At 36.1% G+C, this 17,548-nt stretch overlaps 1 protein-coding gene across 10 annotated transcripts in view; it reads right to left on the bottom strand.

Moving 5' to 3' along the window:
- The window catches only part of CEP128 (centrosomal protein 128), a 483,382-nt gene that overhangs the window by 318,617 nt on the left and 147,217 nt on the right, over window positions 1–17,548 (bottom strand). For all 10 annotated transcript variants that reach the window (XR_001885973.1, XM_017873844.1, XM_017873838.1 and 7 more), the window contains one exon: window positions 4,265–4,615. Coding sequence is in view for 9 of the 10 variants with exons in the window: in XM_017873844.1 (XP_017729333.1) it covers window positions 4,265–4,615 (351 nt within the window). In the remaining variant the exon portion in view is untranslated. The remainder of the gene's footprint in view (window positions 1–4,264; window positions 4,616–17,548) is intronic.

Genomic DNA, 17,548 nt, shown 5'->3' on the forward strand with positions numbered 1-17,548 from the left:
TACATAAAATAAAATAAAATAAAAACAAACAAACAAACAGAAACGAACAAAGCTCTGCTTTTAGACAGACCAGTTTCAACCTAAACTTGTCTTTCTCTTGTAATACCTTACTGAAGGCTGAAATATGTACACAACATACTCCAACATCCTAAAGTTTTCCTACCAGTCACTTAATACTATCCTCTTATTCACAGCATCACTGCCCCTAAATATGATTTATCTTTTAAACCAGTTGCTTCCAACCACATAGCAAAGTTTACCAACTTTCCTTTTAGAACAATATGATCCTCTCTTGCCCCTTACCCTACTTCTCCTCTCAGCCAATCCTACAATTTAGGTTATTTTGCTTATAGCTCCTTATTGCTAGAACTCAAAGTTTACATAAACGTGAATTTCTTCTACTGAGGGTAAGAGAAAATCCCAATCCGAACTTGCTTAAACCACAAGAAAATCATTCCAGGCAGAAGTGCTCCAGAGAGTATATCAAAGCTTTGGCTTCACCTCTCTGCAATTTTGTACCTAGTGATGGTCTTGCATTAATTATTGAATGGACTGGATAGGGGGAGGGAAGAGGTAATCATGAATACTATAGAAGCCAACTGCTATTTCTATAGAAGTTTTGTTGTTACTGTTTAGGAGAAGGAATGGAAAAAGTGGAAAGTCGGGTTGACTCCAGATTAGAAATCGGTAAAATGTATGAGGAAGAAGAAAGAAATTGAAGATGTGATGAGAATGACATCAAAGTAGCTTTCGATGAAGTCCAATGTGACAGGAAGAAAACTGAATCCAGAAACTGGCTAGTAAACCAGAGGAATATAGAAAGATCAAAATTGGGTATTAATAGTTAAAAAAGCTAGGTGGTAGGGAAGAGAAGAATTCTGAAAGATCAGACTGAGCTTTGGAACTGAAGGCTTGAACATGGAACAATTACAGATGAAGATAAAATTTAAACACAGAAATTGGACGCTGAAGTAGAATTATTTCAGTGAAGGTCACTATAAAATAAGACATTAGTGAATTATAAGGATACAGACTTCAGTAGGTTGAGGACTTGAACTCTGAAGTTACTAAGGATGATGGCAAGAATTACATGACGTAAAACAGGCTGATGCAAAGCCAAGCTAAAATCCTTGAGAAATGTAGTGGCATAAATGAAAAATAGCCAACAGTCAAGAGCAAAAATGGGAAAAGAATGTTCTAACCAGACAGTCCAAGCTTCCAAAGAAGGGGCAAAAGAAAAGAGTATTGAAAAAAGCCCGGAAAATAGCTGTGTGAAGCCCAAAGAATGATACTATCTAAAACCATGGCAATTATAGAAACAGAAGCCAAGTCCTCAAAGACCTGAACACAAAGTATTATATATACAGTTTGGTGGGTTTCTTTTTTTAATTAACTAAAAGGTAGATGAGGGGATTACTCAATGTTTTTGTTTTGTTTTGTTTTGTTTGTTTTACCTGCATGTGAGGGAAAATGCAGGCAGATGGCTGGATTATACTAATACATACTCTAGCATTTCTTGAACGGTATGTGATAGGACTGTATATGCATTCAAAAAATCATACACTCTGGCACTGATCCTTCTTACTTTCAACCATTCAAAAACTCAGATTTTACAAGATAGCATATATTACATATAACTCTTTTTTTGCCAGCAGGAGGGAAATATGCAGAAGGAATATATGGTAATTTAAGCTTCTTGAAGTCAAATACTATCAAGCAAAAAGCTCAATACATAAGTAAGCCAATTATTCTGCCAATTCAGCAGGGGGAAAAAAAAACCCTGGAAAGTATTCCCATTATCCATATTAAAAAAGAATATGAAAAAAATTGGAAACATTCAGAAAAGCATATACTATGATCGGAGTCCAATCTTTTCCTTTGTCGTTTTCAAAGCACCTGTACAAACCAATGATTTCAAACAGTACCTTAAAAGAAAAAGAGAAGCAAAAATACCACAACTTACGGCTAGATTATTTGTATCTATTAAGTTTTCGATCTCCTAATATGTGTTACCTACATATCCCTGAAGTACACCACAATTCCCTGATGTAAATATCCATTTAATTGTCTTGGAGGAAAGTATACAATTTGATCTGTCTGGGTTTTGTTTTTTTTTTTTCTGCAGTGATATGCGATTTGATATTACACATCATTCAGTAACGAAGTAGTTTTGTAATATGGAATCTTATAATCTTACTAAGATTCCAGAAATGTAAAAAGCAGGAAAAGAGAAATAAATGGGAGAAGTTTTTAAGAGAAAAAAAGCCTTTTGTCATTTAGTATATTTTTTAAGTAACAAATCTTAAAGCAGAAAATAAATTATGCTAGAAAAAGAAAACTGGCGGTAGACACAGAACCATACTGCAAATATGAGGAGAGCATCATATGAGCATATAAAATGACTCAGTAAGGGTACTTATTAAGTAATTTATTCTTTAAGCCACCATATGTTATATTTGTAAATCGGTATAATTTTTATTTTAATACACCCTTCCAAAATACCTTGGAGTCAGTTTTGAAAATAATTAGCCCTAAAATCAAAAGAAAGTAGCTGTATTACAAATGTGTTAAGGTGGCTTTGTGATTTTCTTAAGAATTAAATATCCCTTTGAAATAATATTCAGTAATATATTTTTTGAAAATTTTTCCAAAATTATTTGCCATGTATTTCCACATCACAGATTTACTGAGCACATTTCTTACTCTTTTTCCTTGAAAAACCATTGCTCTAACTGCAACATGCTGCATTAATTTTTAAGGCTTTTAAAGGAGAAATTACAACGCCTGCTGTGATAATTGTGTTACGACCTTAACTGTGGTAATCACTTTAAAACTGCTTCTTTGCTTATCATTAGTAATGCTAAGTGATAAAAATAATTGGAAGTATTCTGGGAAATCATTGTTAAACAATTTTTAATATTCTGAAAACTCAACCTAGAAAAGTCTCAGCACCATGGACTAGAATACTGTATGATGACATGGACCCTTCTAAATCTCTTCTAATTAAGTAAAATCTCCAGATGAGATTTTCAATCAGTCAATTCCCTCAACCACTCCTCTTGCTAGCCACCTACCTACCTTACAGTCAGGCTCACTGAGCCGGTTGCCAGATCAGGCTGACAACAGAATAATCAAGATAGAGCAATTTCCTGGGATCAGATCAGTTCAGGCATAAGTCTGAAAGCTTTAGAACTGCTTTACTTCAGGGCAACCAGCCACCCAGTATGTGTCAGATGATGGGTTAAAATGAAAAGCAATCTGCAGTGAGTGCAAAATGATCATTTCTTTCATCTTCTATATGTCCGAGAAATTCATATGTAAAAGATAAAGTATCTTTTCTATGACAGCTCATCTGAAGTAAGCATCTGTCACTCTTAAATGCTGAAAATTGATTTTATAAATATAATGCCCTACATTTTGTTTTCTTTTCAAAGAAAGTCAACTTATCCAAATGATTATTCTTTTGGAATGTACAGAGTTCTTGACAAGTGACAAATGACAAAGCACAAATGATAAACCAAGAATAAACATGGATAAAAATCAATCACGACTTTCCTGCTTATTATCTTATAAACATCTGGGTTTAATTCAACCCAAATATATATCAGATGAGAATCAACATAGAAGCATAAAATCCATTTAAAGTAACTGATTATACAAGAGAAAAGTTAATGTGAAATGCATACTTAGATGAGTGAAATGCGTTTTGTTGCTATCAAAAGGGCATAAAACCAAAGTCTTGAAGAGGGTTGTGATCCCATAACACTGCTCAGTCAGTGAGATCCTCAGTGTACACATTTAAGTAAGCCCATTACAGTTGCTGCCAGTAAATGGCCCTAGTAACCACTGCATTTTTTAAATGCTTCTTTCTAACCAATACCTAGTTGAAATATATAAATAAATGAGATTTTAAAATACATGCATTGGGAGGAAAGTTGTGTGAAAATAAGGAAGATTTAGTAATTTTCTTCCATTGGAATATCAGGAGATTAAAGAATAATTCAATTTAGGAAACTTACACCTACACTGGGGCAAGGGGTACATCTATTGAAGGGCCAACTCTGAAAAGCCACCTAATATTAAACTACAAAAAGGCTTAAGTAAAAAATATTTTAAAATTAACCTTTATACTTTGAAACAGCCAACCATAAGGATTCTTCTATCAAGGGCATATTGATTATATGCAAAGTGTTTTTTCAAAGGATAGATGAATGAATGGTTGGGTCACACTGAAAACCATTCCTTAGGAATGTGGCTTTTATACCTGATTATTCTTGCCTGTCAGTTCATCAACCGTTTCAGATTGTTTCTCCAATGCTCGCTCTAACTTCTTATGTTTAAGCTTCCACTGCCTAATGGATTCTTGAGCTTTCAGTTTCAGGTCTTCCCTCCTCTTCTCCGCCTCGTCTTTCAGGGCCTCTGACTGCTGGAGCTCACTGAGGTACTGCTCAGCCTGCTTGGTTGCATCCTCTGCATGGCGAGTCAGCTCTGAGATCTGAAGGTCAGCATGCTTACGTTCGGCCTCACATGTGTCAAAGTGACTCTGGATCTCCTTAAGTCGATCCAACATCTGGAGTTGCTGTTTTTCCCCATTCTCCAGTTCACGTGTTAAATTCTAGGAATAAAGCATGTGAAACATTAGGAACAAATCCATGTCAAAACTGGATGTGTAGCATATCATCAAACAAGAATCTCTAATGCTACTGAAATGGAAATCATTTGTATTAAAATTCATTAGCAATCAATTTAGAATATATGAGTCATTTTCTTTGTATTTTATAACCACATTAGTTGGGAATAATTTTTTATATAAATATTCCCTCTTTTTTGGACTATTTTATTATCCAAAAAAGGAAAACATGGGTTTCCAATTGACTGTCACTAAAATAGAAGGCACTTTTGAAGAAAACAATGTGCATTATTTTAGTAACAACCTAGTGTTTTGTCCAACTGAAGAAATATTAATGTTTTAAAATGTGTCAGGTTATCAGAGAACTATTAGTAGCAATCATATATAGCATTTTGCTTTCTGGCAGCAAAACAAAATTATAATAAAAAAACAAAAATAAGTAACAATAAAGTGACAGAAACATCAGCATAGATAACACTACATTAGGTTCCCAATAAAGTGCTTATACATTGATTATTTCCAGATAAACCAACATAATATTATATATTGAAGCACTTATCCCAAGCTGATATGAATCACTATAGTACACATTTATAAATACATTTAATTTAACTTTATTTTGAATATTTCTCTAATCAAGAAAAAAAACCTTAAGTCTAGCTTCCCTAAAGCCAGGATGGTGATTATATATTTGGAAATTACACTAAATCATCATGATTAATACATATTTTAAGAATAAGTAAATATCTATTTTAAGTTTAAAAATGAGAAGATACTGTTTTAAGTAAGTTTATACAAATAAAATAATCATTAACATTAAGCCATTAAAGAATCATTAACATTAAGCCACTTTTGTAAAGCTTTGTAAGAAAGTGATAAATTCAGAAATAAAGCGCTTACAATGGGTCACATAAGCTGCCCCTCCTGAGCCTTACTTTCCAAATACTTAGTGGCAACCAAGCTAACATAAAAAGGTCATGTGTCCAAATAAGAATGGGTTCAAAGGGCTAGAATGAAGCTGTGAGTTGGATAAACAATAAATAACATCTCCACTGAACTAAGGCCCAGACAAATGAAACTAGAAACATTTACCAAGCTCTTTTGGCCCCAGCAGCAGAGTTTCCAGGTCCAGATTCCATGATCTATGGCTCAAATAAGGTTAAATATAATCTCCCTCATGATTAAAATCATAGTTTGACATTACGGCAAACATTTTTTTAAATGCCTCAAAAACAAACTTCATTTTCTAGGCAACAGGTTTGCATTTGTCCAGTTTGCTAAATTCAAGGCAGCCTGGAAGACACTTCATCCACCCAAATGGGAAATTGAGAACTGTATACTTGTGTGTGTAGAAAATTCTACAATAAGATCAGAAAAACCCTTGTAATTGTGGTGTACCTTTTGCTCTTATCCTAAAAGTGTTACCAATATGCTAGAGATCAACTTGATTAACAAGCAGCAATCAAGTGATTCCTCATCAAAAGAGAAATGGAACTGATTTTTCTTTTCAACAAATCCTTGGAAAGAAAGTGGTTACACTTCCTGTTCATCAGAGATATGGTTTATAGAAAATTAATAGGACACAGTCTTAACACCAGAGAAGCTAACTCTAATTAGGGAGGTATTTTTTCCAACCATTAAATTATAGTAGATAGTCCTAGGTGCTAAAACATGATGAAGAGTTACCTAAAGGCGTCTATAGTCTACAGTGTGGCTGCAGAGAGTCTCCCATAGGAGGTGATGTATAAGCTGAGATTTAAAAGAAAAGGAGCAATAATAATCAAATAACTATGACTGTGACTGAAATGCATTGAGTAGTCGAGTTATACCAAAGATTTAATGCTTTATATGAATTACCTCATTCAATCCCAACACAAATCTAAAATGAGACACTATTATCCCCATTTCAGTGAAAAGTAACCAACATTTGCTGCAGTTAATAATTTGTTCAAGATCACACACCTAATAAGTGAGGGCATAGGGATTTGGATCTGGATAGTCTGCTTCTAGAGCCCATGTTACCAACCTATTGCTAAACTTCCAGATTCTCAGATGACCCCAACTCCATGCCTCTTCAGTCACCCACTGCCATGGTTTTATCTTGGTGTTTTTATAAGAACTGCCACCTTTAAAGCAAGAAGTTCCTCACTCCATCCTCTTCCCATAATTCTTGGATTTAATTACCAATCTAATCAGCTATTTCACCCTCTTCCTTCTGTGTTATCTGTGCTTCACTGTCAAGGAGATAACCACTCCCTTGAGATTTCTTTTGCTAGCTTTAAATCCTGGCTTTCTAACCCAAATACTGTATTTTTTCACTTTAGCCAGTCTCTTGCTTACACCTAGCCTCCCTCTTTAAACTGTTCATTCACTGAACGTTACCAACAAAACCACCAACTCTAGGTGAACTTAAAAAATTCCTAATTCCTACGTCGGGTTGAGTCCTGTAAGAAACGTCACACAGGATTATCAGTTGATGTGACCACACACTGAGAGTCAACTCATTGGCACCCAGAAAGTCTTCCACATGCCTCAACCCAGCTCACGCAAGGGCCATTATTACAAAAAGTCTCATCTCTGACCCTACCATTTTTACCCTTGGTTTTGGTAGGTACTATAGTTCCTCCTTCAAAAGTAAAATTGAGGCAGGCAGTTAATGCAGGATACCCCAAGTATATCCTACTTGTATTTTAAAATTTACCAACGGTCAATTTCTTCTCTTTTCCAGCCTCCAAGGAAAGGGGATTCTTCCTTAGACAAATAGCCTATCTCTGTGATTTTCCTACTTGACTACTCCACTTTACTTCTCTCATCTCAAAACTAACAGTAAAGATTTTAAAATTAAAAAAAGAAAACCACCACCAACAAAAGCACTTTTCTCAATCCTACATTATCTTCTACCCAGCACCATGTACTCATCTACCTCTTAAGCCAAGCTCCTGGAAAGAGTAGTTCATACTTGATGCCCCCACAACCTTATTTCAGTTCACTTGGTTCACTACGTCTGGTTTCCATCATACTATGAAAACAGCTCTCATCAAGATCCTCGAAGATCACCTACAGCCAAATACAAAACTCTTTAAAACCTTACTTTGGGAGGCCGAGGTGGGTGGATCACTTGAGCTCAGGAGTTCGAGACCAGCCTGGGCAACACAGCAAAATCCGTCTCCTACTAAAAACACAAAAATTAGCTGGGTGTGGTGGCACATACCTGTAATCCCAGCTACTCAGGAGGCTAAGACACAAGAACAGCTTGAACCCAGGAGGTGGAGCTTGCAGTGAGCTGAGCTTCTGCCACTGCACTCCAGCCAAGGCCACAGAGCAAAATTCAGTCAAAACAAAACAAAACAAACAAAAATTTCCTTCACCTAGTTTCCTTATAGCATGTGACACTGTTAATAACCCCTTGCTCATTCTAACTCTCTGCTTCCTTAACTTTCACAATACCACTTTTCACTAGCTCTCTATCTTCCTCTTCTTCTTTCATAATCTCATTTCCTAAGTCTCTTCTATCATTTAGCCTCTTAAATCTAAATAACTCTATAAAGTTCCAATATTATGAATCATCTCATCTACACAATATCCTTGGTAGATGAGTATTTAGGTAGACAGATATTAGTAGGTATTAGTGAGTCCTACACTCAGAGGCCATACTATCTCCTCATCTCCAGACTTTCAAATATCTAATGGCTTCATATCGGGGGAACCCCAGCCCCGATATTCAACGTGGGTTCTTTTCTATTTCCCTAAGTGTTGGCTGGTCTGAGAAATAAAGGGAAAGAGTACAAGAGAGAGAAATTTTAAAGCTGGGTGTCCGGAGGAGACATCACATGTTGGCAGGTCCCATGGTGCTCTCTGAGCAGTAAAACCAGCAAGTTTTTATCAGCAATTTTCAAAGGGGAGGGAGTGCACAAATAGGGTGTGGGTCACAGAGATCACATGCTTCACAAGGTAATAAAATATCACAAAGCAAATGGAGGCAGGGCGAGATCACAGGACCACAGGATGGGGTGAAATTAAAATTGCTAATGAAGTTTCAGGCACGCATTGTCATTGATAACATCTTATCAGGAGACAGGGTTTGAGACCAGACAACCGGTCCGACCAAAATTTCTTAGGCAGGAATTTCCCCGTCTTAATAAGCCTGGGAGCACTATAGGGGATGGGGACTTATTTAATCCCTTCGCCTTAGTCTTCAACTGTAAAAGACAGCTGCCCCAAACGTGGCAACTTCAGAGGCCTACCCTCAGGGGCGCATTCTCTTTCTCAGGGATGTTCCTTGCTAAGAAAAAGAATTCAGCGATATTTCTCCTATTTGCTTTTGAAAGAAGAGAAATATGGCTCTGTTCCGCCCATCTCACTGGCAGTTAGAGTTTAAGGTGATCTCCCTTGTTCCCTGAACATTGCTGTTATCCTGTTCTTTTTTCAAGGTGCCCAGATTTCATATTGTTCAAGCACACATGCTCTACAAACAATCTGTGCAGTTAATGCAATCATCACAGGGTCCTGAGGCGACATACATCCTCCGCACGAAGATGACGGGATTCAGAGATTAAAGTAAAGACAGGCATAGGAAATCACAGGAGTATTGATTGGGGAAGTGATAAATGTTCATGAAATCTTCACAATTTATGTTCTTCTGCCATGGTGTCAGTGAGTCCCTCCGTTTGGGGTCCCTGACTTCCTGCAACAGCTTCATAACTTTCTACACTTAGAACTCACAGGCGTCTTCAATTTAGTAAGTCAAGAAGTAAACTTATCTGAGGACCAACTCCTAACAAAAAGGCAGTCCTTCTAAAATGGCAGGAAAGTAGCTCTCTGATGAGGGAGGATGGAAATGAGTTAAATTGTGTAATTTAATAGTGAGAAGATCTGAAAAAATCACAGTAGGAAAACAGGAAATGAACAACTGATAGATGTTTAAAAGATGACAAACAGAAATAAGGTTCTAGTTAGATAGTTTCAAATTGATAATGGGCCCAAGAGTACACCAAATTCTTTGGATTTCTCCAGCAACTCACTTGAACCCAGAAGGAAAATAAGTACAGGGTTATTTATTCTTCTGTAATTACAGAGCAACAACAAGGAGCACAGGATTAACATATTCAAGCCCAGAGCTTATGCAGGCAAACTCTTTTGTTCTCACATTTAAATATGGCAGACTTTTATATTAACATGCTACATGCAATAATTCACTTTGAATAATATTTGAAAAGATCATGTCATTGATTGGGTATGTGAGTATAAAAGAACAGAAAACGGTATGGATCTTCTTGTAAATAAGTGTGATTTTCACTAATCAATAGGTTTGAATTTGTCCTGGATGAACACCTCTTCTAACTGCCCTGAGTCTAGAAACTATCAGTAGCTACAGCTTTGCTGTCAGCCTGCGTTATTTTTAAGGTAAAATTCATTATAGAGGTCCTTCCTATATTCTCCTAAGGATTGTATTCAGCCATTGTTTTGGCATTTCTTTAATCCATCTTCCTCAAATAATCAATCAGAAAAATCTAACTGTAATAAATATTTACCCCACATCAATCAAAGGACTGTACTACAGAACCCTCATATCAATTCCCAACACACATACACTCTCACTCACATACACATGCACATATACCTAGAGCATGTAAGTGTACAAACACATAATAAATCCATGCATAAATGTTTTCAGGATATTTATAGTAAATATTAAGGCACAAGTAGTAAATATTATCTTCCTGATGCACTACATGAAATGCTAAATGAAAAGCATTTTTCTTATTTATTCCATTATAATGATTTTCAGTTCCATTATTACTATTATATATTCCTGGAGGCATCTTCTACACTGAAGAACTTTTTATATTTAGATTGTGTGAAATTATCTCAGCCACTAAAGCAGAATGGTTAAATTTGGTATCACTTAATTAAGTCCATGTTTATTTCTCGCTATATAAGCAGTGTCAAAAAAAGGAACAACTCAAAAACAGAATTATCCATATTACCATACATTTTTGCCCATACAATGCCAAAAGCTTATAAAAGCTCCATCTAAATCTAAAACGTTATACCATTCAATTCCCCTTCTTTTCTCTTTCTTTCTTCAAGTGGGAATAAATGTTGATGGATAGTTGTGTTGAAGGTCTCAGGTTTGCTGGTAGTTAGAAGGATTTATAGGACTCAGCATATTACAGTCATAATTATGTTAAGATTTATTAAAGAGGAGAGATACAAAGCAAAATTAGCAAAGAGAAAAAGGCACATGAAGTGAAGTCCAGGGGAAAGTAGGTGCACACTTCAAGAAATTACTCCCAGTGAAATTATACAGGGCATGTTCAATTCCTCCAGCAGTTAATTCTGACAACACGTATAAAGTGTTATCTATCTGGAAAGCTCATTGTGTCCAAAGTTTTAATTAGGGGCTGGTCACTTGGGCACCAGCTACCTGTATGGAGCAAAATTTTAGACTCTCAGAAACCAGGCGCTTAAAATAAACTATATTTTTTGTAGTCTAGACACAGTGAATTCTCCTTATTATTATTTAAGTAAAACTTTATTTCAGTGTAGAAAACTACTTATCATCCAAGTTCTCAAATGCCAGAAAAGAACGGTTAAGCCTGCATTTAAAACATTTTCCATGAGGGTTTAAGAGACATAAAATAGACTACCATATAGGTGGCAACAATAACTACTTATTTGTTCACTGATGGAACAAAAGTATAATACAATATAATGCAATTTTTCCTTTACAAACACTTGACAGTGAACACACACGAGAGACTGGGCACCTTGGTGAACATTTAAAACATATATCAAAATGGAAAATCTACCCCAAATAAGCCAGGATACTCTAAACAATACATATTTTAAATAATCATTTTCATTTATAGTATTTATGTACTTTGTATAGAAACTCGTAAGGGTAAGTGAGAAAACTGCCAGACTGTAATGACTGAAAAGTCACATCTCTCGGAAGACAGTGGCATATCATGGAAAGAGAATGAGTCACTCAGGCTTGCGTTCAAATCCCACCTCTGCTATCCTGTGACCTTAGAAGGGTGCTTACCCTTCATGAACTAAAGCAACGTTGTCATGGGAAGTCAGGGACCCCGAACGGAGGAACCAGCTGGAGACACGGTAGAGGAACATAAATGGTGAAGATTTCATGGACATTTATCAGTTCCCAAATAATACTTTTATAATTTCTTATGCCTGTCTTTACTTTAATCTCTTAATCCTGTTATCTTCATAAGCTGAGGGTGTATGCCACCTCAGGACCACTGTGATAATTGTGTTAACTGTACAAATTGATTGTAAAACATGTGTGTTTGAACAATATTTCAGTGCACCTTGAAAAAGAACAGAGTAACAGCAATTTTTAGGGAACAAGGGAAGACAACCATAAGGTCTGACTGCCTGTGGGATCAGGCAGAAACAGTCATATTTTTCTTCTTGCAGAGAGCCTATAAACGGACATGCAAGTAGGAGAGATACTGCTAAATTATTTTCCTAGCAAGGAATATTAATATTAATACACTGGGAAAGGAATGCATTCCTGGGGGGAGGTCTATAAACGGCTGCTCTGGGAATGTCTGTCTTGTGCAGTTGAGATAAGGACTGAGATATGACCTGGTCTCCTGCAGTACCCGCAGGCTTACTAGGGTGGGGAAAAACTCCACCCCAGTAAATCTGTGATTAGACCGGTTCTCTGCTCTTGAACCCTGTTTTCTGTTATTTAAGATGTTTATCAAGAACATATGCGCACTGCTGAACATAGACCCTTATCAGTAGTTCTGCTTTTGCCCTTTGCCTTGGGATCTTCGTTGGACCCTTATCAGTGGTTCTGCTTTCTCCCTTTGTCCTGTTCCCTCAGAAGCATGTGATCTTCGTTAGACCCTTATTAGTAGTTCTACTTTTTCCCTTTTGAAGCACGTGATCTTTGTACCTACTTCCTGTTTTACACCCCCTCCCCTTTTGAAACCCTTAATAAAAAACTTGCTGGTTTGAGGCTCAGGTGGGTATCATGGTCCTGCCGAGATGTGATGTCACCCCCAGCGGCCCAGCCATAAAATTCCTCTCTTTGTACTCTTTCTCTTTATTTCTCAGCCGGCCGACACTTACGGAAAATCGAAAGAACCTACGTTGAAATACTGGGGTAGATTCCCCGATACAACGTCACTTATAAAATGGATTCAATAACACCGACTTCCAGAGGAATGATAACCTACATGAAGATAAAGCACCCAAAAGAGTAACTGACACATTTTAGAAACTCAATAAAGAGAACTCTTTTTATATCTTGCTAGCAACAATGTTAAAATTAGTGACATAATCCAATGTCTTTATTTTACAGATCAGGAAATTGAGGCACAGGAAGAGTGATCAATCCAAGATAAGGTAGATAGTTTTTGGCAGAGAAAGGACTAATCACAGGTCCCTAATATTCAATCCAATATTGATTCCACTTCACTATGTTAATGGCTTGGATACTATTCAAACGACCCCTTTAATAACTAAGTTGCCACGTTCCTTCCAGACAAGAGGAACTCCTGAATAGGAATCATACCTCCTTGATGCAGAGGTTTTTCTGAAATGTTTGTGAACTGAGAAAAACAATCACAGGATAAGGCTGACTTGTGTTAAAACTAAACCAGGCATAGACTACTTACTTATTCCTTTCTATGTTAAAGACAATAGGCTAGGCACTAAGGAAGTACTGCAGTACAAGTACTGATTGGGGTGAATACGAATGAGCAGGAGAGAACAGACATCGCTGTTAACTAGCAGAAACCAGACTTAAATTAGTAGGTTTCAAGAGAAACTACTCTGTTCAGCAAGACCTCAGAAAGAAGAGAAATGAAACATGAGAAAGCAGGCAAACTAAAACGTCAAGAAAAGATTGGGTCACTTACAGAAAGGAAACGAGCATTCACTACCATAAAAACGCACGGGCAACAGATTTCACTATTGGTGGCTGATTATGACAATAGCTTGAGAGGGTTAAAGAGAGATTAAAAAGATAAGGTCAGGTTGCTTATCAGTTCAAGGATTTTTTGGCTGAGATGATGGGATTTTGTAAATATAAAATCATTTTGTCTGCAAACAGAGACAAACTGACTTCCTCTCTTCCTATTCGAATATCTCTATTTGTTTCTCTTGCCTGATTGCCTGGCCAGAACTTCCAATGCTATATTGAATAGGAGTGGTGAGACAGGGTCTCCTTGTCTTGTATCAGTTTTCAAAGGGAATGCTTCCAGCTTTTGCCCCTCAATATGATATTGGCTGTGGGTTTGTCATAAATAGCTCTTACTATTTTGAGATATGTTCCATCAATACCTAGTTTATTAAGAGTTTTTAACATGAAGGGATGTTGAATTTTATCAAAGGCCTTTTCTGCATTTATTGAGAAGGAACTTAAAACATATTTACAAGAAAAAAAACAAACAACCATATNATATAAAATCATTTTGTCTGCAAACAGAGACAAACTGACTTCCTCTCTTCCTATTCGAATATCTCTATTTGTTTCTCTTGCCTGATTGCCTGGCCAGAACTTCCAATGCTATATTGAATAGGAGTGGTGAGACAGGGTCTCCTTGTCTTGTATCAGTTTTCAAAGGGAATGCTTCCAGCTTTTGCCCCCTCAATATGATATTGGCTGTGGGTTTGTCATAAATAACCCTTACTATTTTGAGATATGTTCCATCAATACCTAGTTTATTAAGAGTTTTAACATGAAGGGATGTTGAATTTTATCAAAGGCCTTTTCTGCATTTATTGAGAAGGAACTTAAAACATATTTACAAGAAAAAAAACAAACAACCATATCAAAAAGAGGGCAAAGGATATGAACAGATGCGTCTCAAAAGAAGACATTTGCATGGCCGACAAACATATGAAAAAAAGCTCCATATCGGCCAGGTGCAGTGGCTCACACCTGTAATACCAGCACTTTGGGAGGCCGAGGTGGGCGGATCATGAGGTCAGGAGTTTGCGACCAGCCTGGTCAACATAGTGAAATCCCGTCTCCACTAAAAACACAAAAAATTAGCTGGGCACAGTGGTGGGTGCTGGTAATCCCAGCTACTTGGGAGGCTGAGGCAGGAGAATCCCTTGAACCCGGAAGGCAGAGATTGCAGTGAACCGAGATCATGCCACTGCATTCCAACCTGGCTAACAGTGTGAGACTTCATCTCCAAAAAAAAAAAAAAAAAAAAAACAAGCTCAACATCACTGATCATCAGATAAATGCAAATCAAAACCACAATGAGAAACCATCCCACGCTAGTCAGAATGGCGATTATTAAAAAGTCAGGAAACAATAGATGTTGGTGAGGCTGTGGAGATACACGAACACTTTTACACTGTTGGTAGGAATGTAAATTAGTTTGACCATTGTGGAAGACAGTAAGGTGATTCCTCAAGAATCTAGAACCAGAAATACCATTTGGCACAGCAATCCCATTACTGGGTATATACTCAAAGGAATATAAATCATTCTATTGTAAAGATACATGCACATATATGCTTACTACAGCATTATTTACAATCGCAAAGACATGGAATCAGCCCAAATTCCCATCAATGATAGACTTGATAAAGAAAATATGGTATATATATACCATGGAATCCTATGCAGCCATAAAAAGGAATGAGATCATGTCCTTTGCAGGGATCTGGATGAAGCTGGAAGCCATTCTCCTCAGCAAACTAACACAAGAACAGAAAACCAAATACCGCATGCTCTCATTCATAAGTGGGAGTTGAACATTGAGAACGCATGGACACAAAGAGGGGAACAACACACACCAGGGGGGACTGTTGGGGGATGGGGGGTGAGGAGAGGGAACTTAGAGGATGGATCAATAGGTATAGCAAACCACCATGGCACACATATAACCTATGTAACAAACCTCCATGTTCTGCACATGTATCCTGCTGTTTTTTTTTTTTTTTTAGAGGAAATAAAGAAAAAAAAAGAAAAGTAAGGTCAGAAATTGACTTAGATACTGAAATCCAGTTTAAGCTTTCAAAGGTTTTCCAGCAGGAGAATAACATGATTAGGTATGTACTTGAGAAAGATTAATCACCAAAAGACTTTATGCTAACACTAGGATATTAAATATTATGGCAACATTAAAAATAATTGAACATAATCCTTTTAAACAGGAATGGACTTTTAGAACCAATTCTTCTCTCATCTGAATTGAATTTCAGCAATCAAATTCAATGGAGCTGGCTTATCATACATAAGAACAAACTGTGGCATTTGAAAGACTGGAAAAGAACACATTTGTCAGTTTTTCTGAAGACAGTACACATTTTCATTCAATTCAATAAATATTTACTGCACTCAGCAATATCCTAGTTGCTGAGACATAAAGATGAATAAGATAGCATATTTCTGTGTTCTATCACTCCAGAGAACTATAGGACCTAGTAGGCAAGACAGACATCTCTCAGTTATTTTTAATAAGTGTGATATATATGAACAATTCTTTGGGCTCTATTTCAAATCTTGTCTCTCTTCCAAATTTATGCTGCCTAGTATATGTTAACACTTCATTCCTGAGTGCCTTTATCTGATTTGATTTTATGATAAAGAAAGAAATGATACTTTCTTCAAAACAATAGCTATATGTTAAAAAAAAAAAAAAATAGGTACTGGCTAAGGAAACAAAAGAAGTTAATTTAACAGTTACTACAGAAAGTATTAAAGAGAAAAAGAATGGGCAATGGGGAAAAAAGAGACAGAAACAGAGATGGAGGAAATAAAACGAATTCCCATGCCAGCCAATTCAGGAAGTGACACAGCTCCCAACACCACTCATGCCAAAATATGCCTAGTACTATCTTCTTTCATGATCAAAGCTCCCTTAACACCAGTGTCAGTAAGGGAAAGAGGCTTGAGAGGAAAATGGTAAAGAGGAAAAAGATCAACATGCGAACCTGAACAAGACACGACTCTCAAATATTCACAAGTAAAGCTTTTTGTAACACTGCAAATTAATTTGACTCTACAACATTTAAAAAGAATGATCCCAAGATAAGGGACCGGACAAATGGAAAATCAATTATTTGTAAAGCCTCTATTTCATCCTGAAAAATTAGTGAAGAAAAAAAGCCACTTGTTCAATTTATTCCATTTTCCCAGTTTTATGATATCTGAGAAAACCTCTTCTAAATTTTAGGACAAAAAAATTAACTGTAAATTATTATTTTAATGTTTATACTAACTAAACTGTCAGTTACGGAAATACTGTATACATGATACTATAGTTGTAGATTTATAGTTACATTTTATATATTTATATACTATATATAACACACTTTTTCGTATGCTAGAATAAATATGTGTACTGCAAAATTATGTGGATGTTTACATTATACTCATTTTACAGAACATAAAGAATAATTTTAAAATTTTAATCTTTTTAAATAAAAGTTATTATAACTTCGAATTAATGACAAGTTCATTTTAATGTGTTTTGGTTACAAAACCTTGGTATGCACACAATTAATTACAGTATTTCTTATATAAAACCACACAAACCAAACTGTAATGATGTGTTTCATAATATGGTTTCCAGAAGCACAGTACAATGAAAAGTAGCATTGCCTAAATGTATCAAAATGATATACTGCAATGATAATGATATTTCAACCACAGGCATATAAAGTTCCATTCCTTCCAAGGGAAATGCAGTAACATGAAAGCTAGTAAGTGGTAGACAAGCCAATGATAGAATTCCACTTGAAATATAATTCAATTAATTATCTATAATACTGACCCTATGAACAAAAATTAAACTAATCTCTGTCCATAATATGACTTCTTTAAAATAGGGACTAAATGAAAATATTGAATGAATATAAATGCTGCATCTAAACGGGAGAAAATAGAAAAGAGTTGACTCAAGTGCAAAACATATATAT

The sequence above is a fragment of the Rhinopithecus bieti genome, unplaced genomic scaffold, assembly GCF_001698545.2.
Source record: "Rhinopithecus bieti isolate Rb0 unplaced genomic scaffold, ASM169854v2 scaffold_6782, whole genome shotgun sequence".
Taxonomy (NCBI): domain Eukaryota; kingdom Metazoa; phylum Chordata; class Mammalia; order Primates; family Cercopithecidae; genus Rhinopithecus; species Rhinopithecus bieti.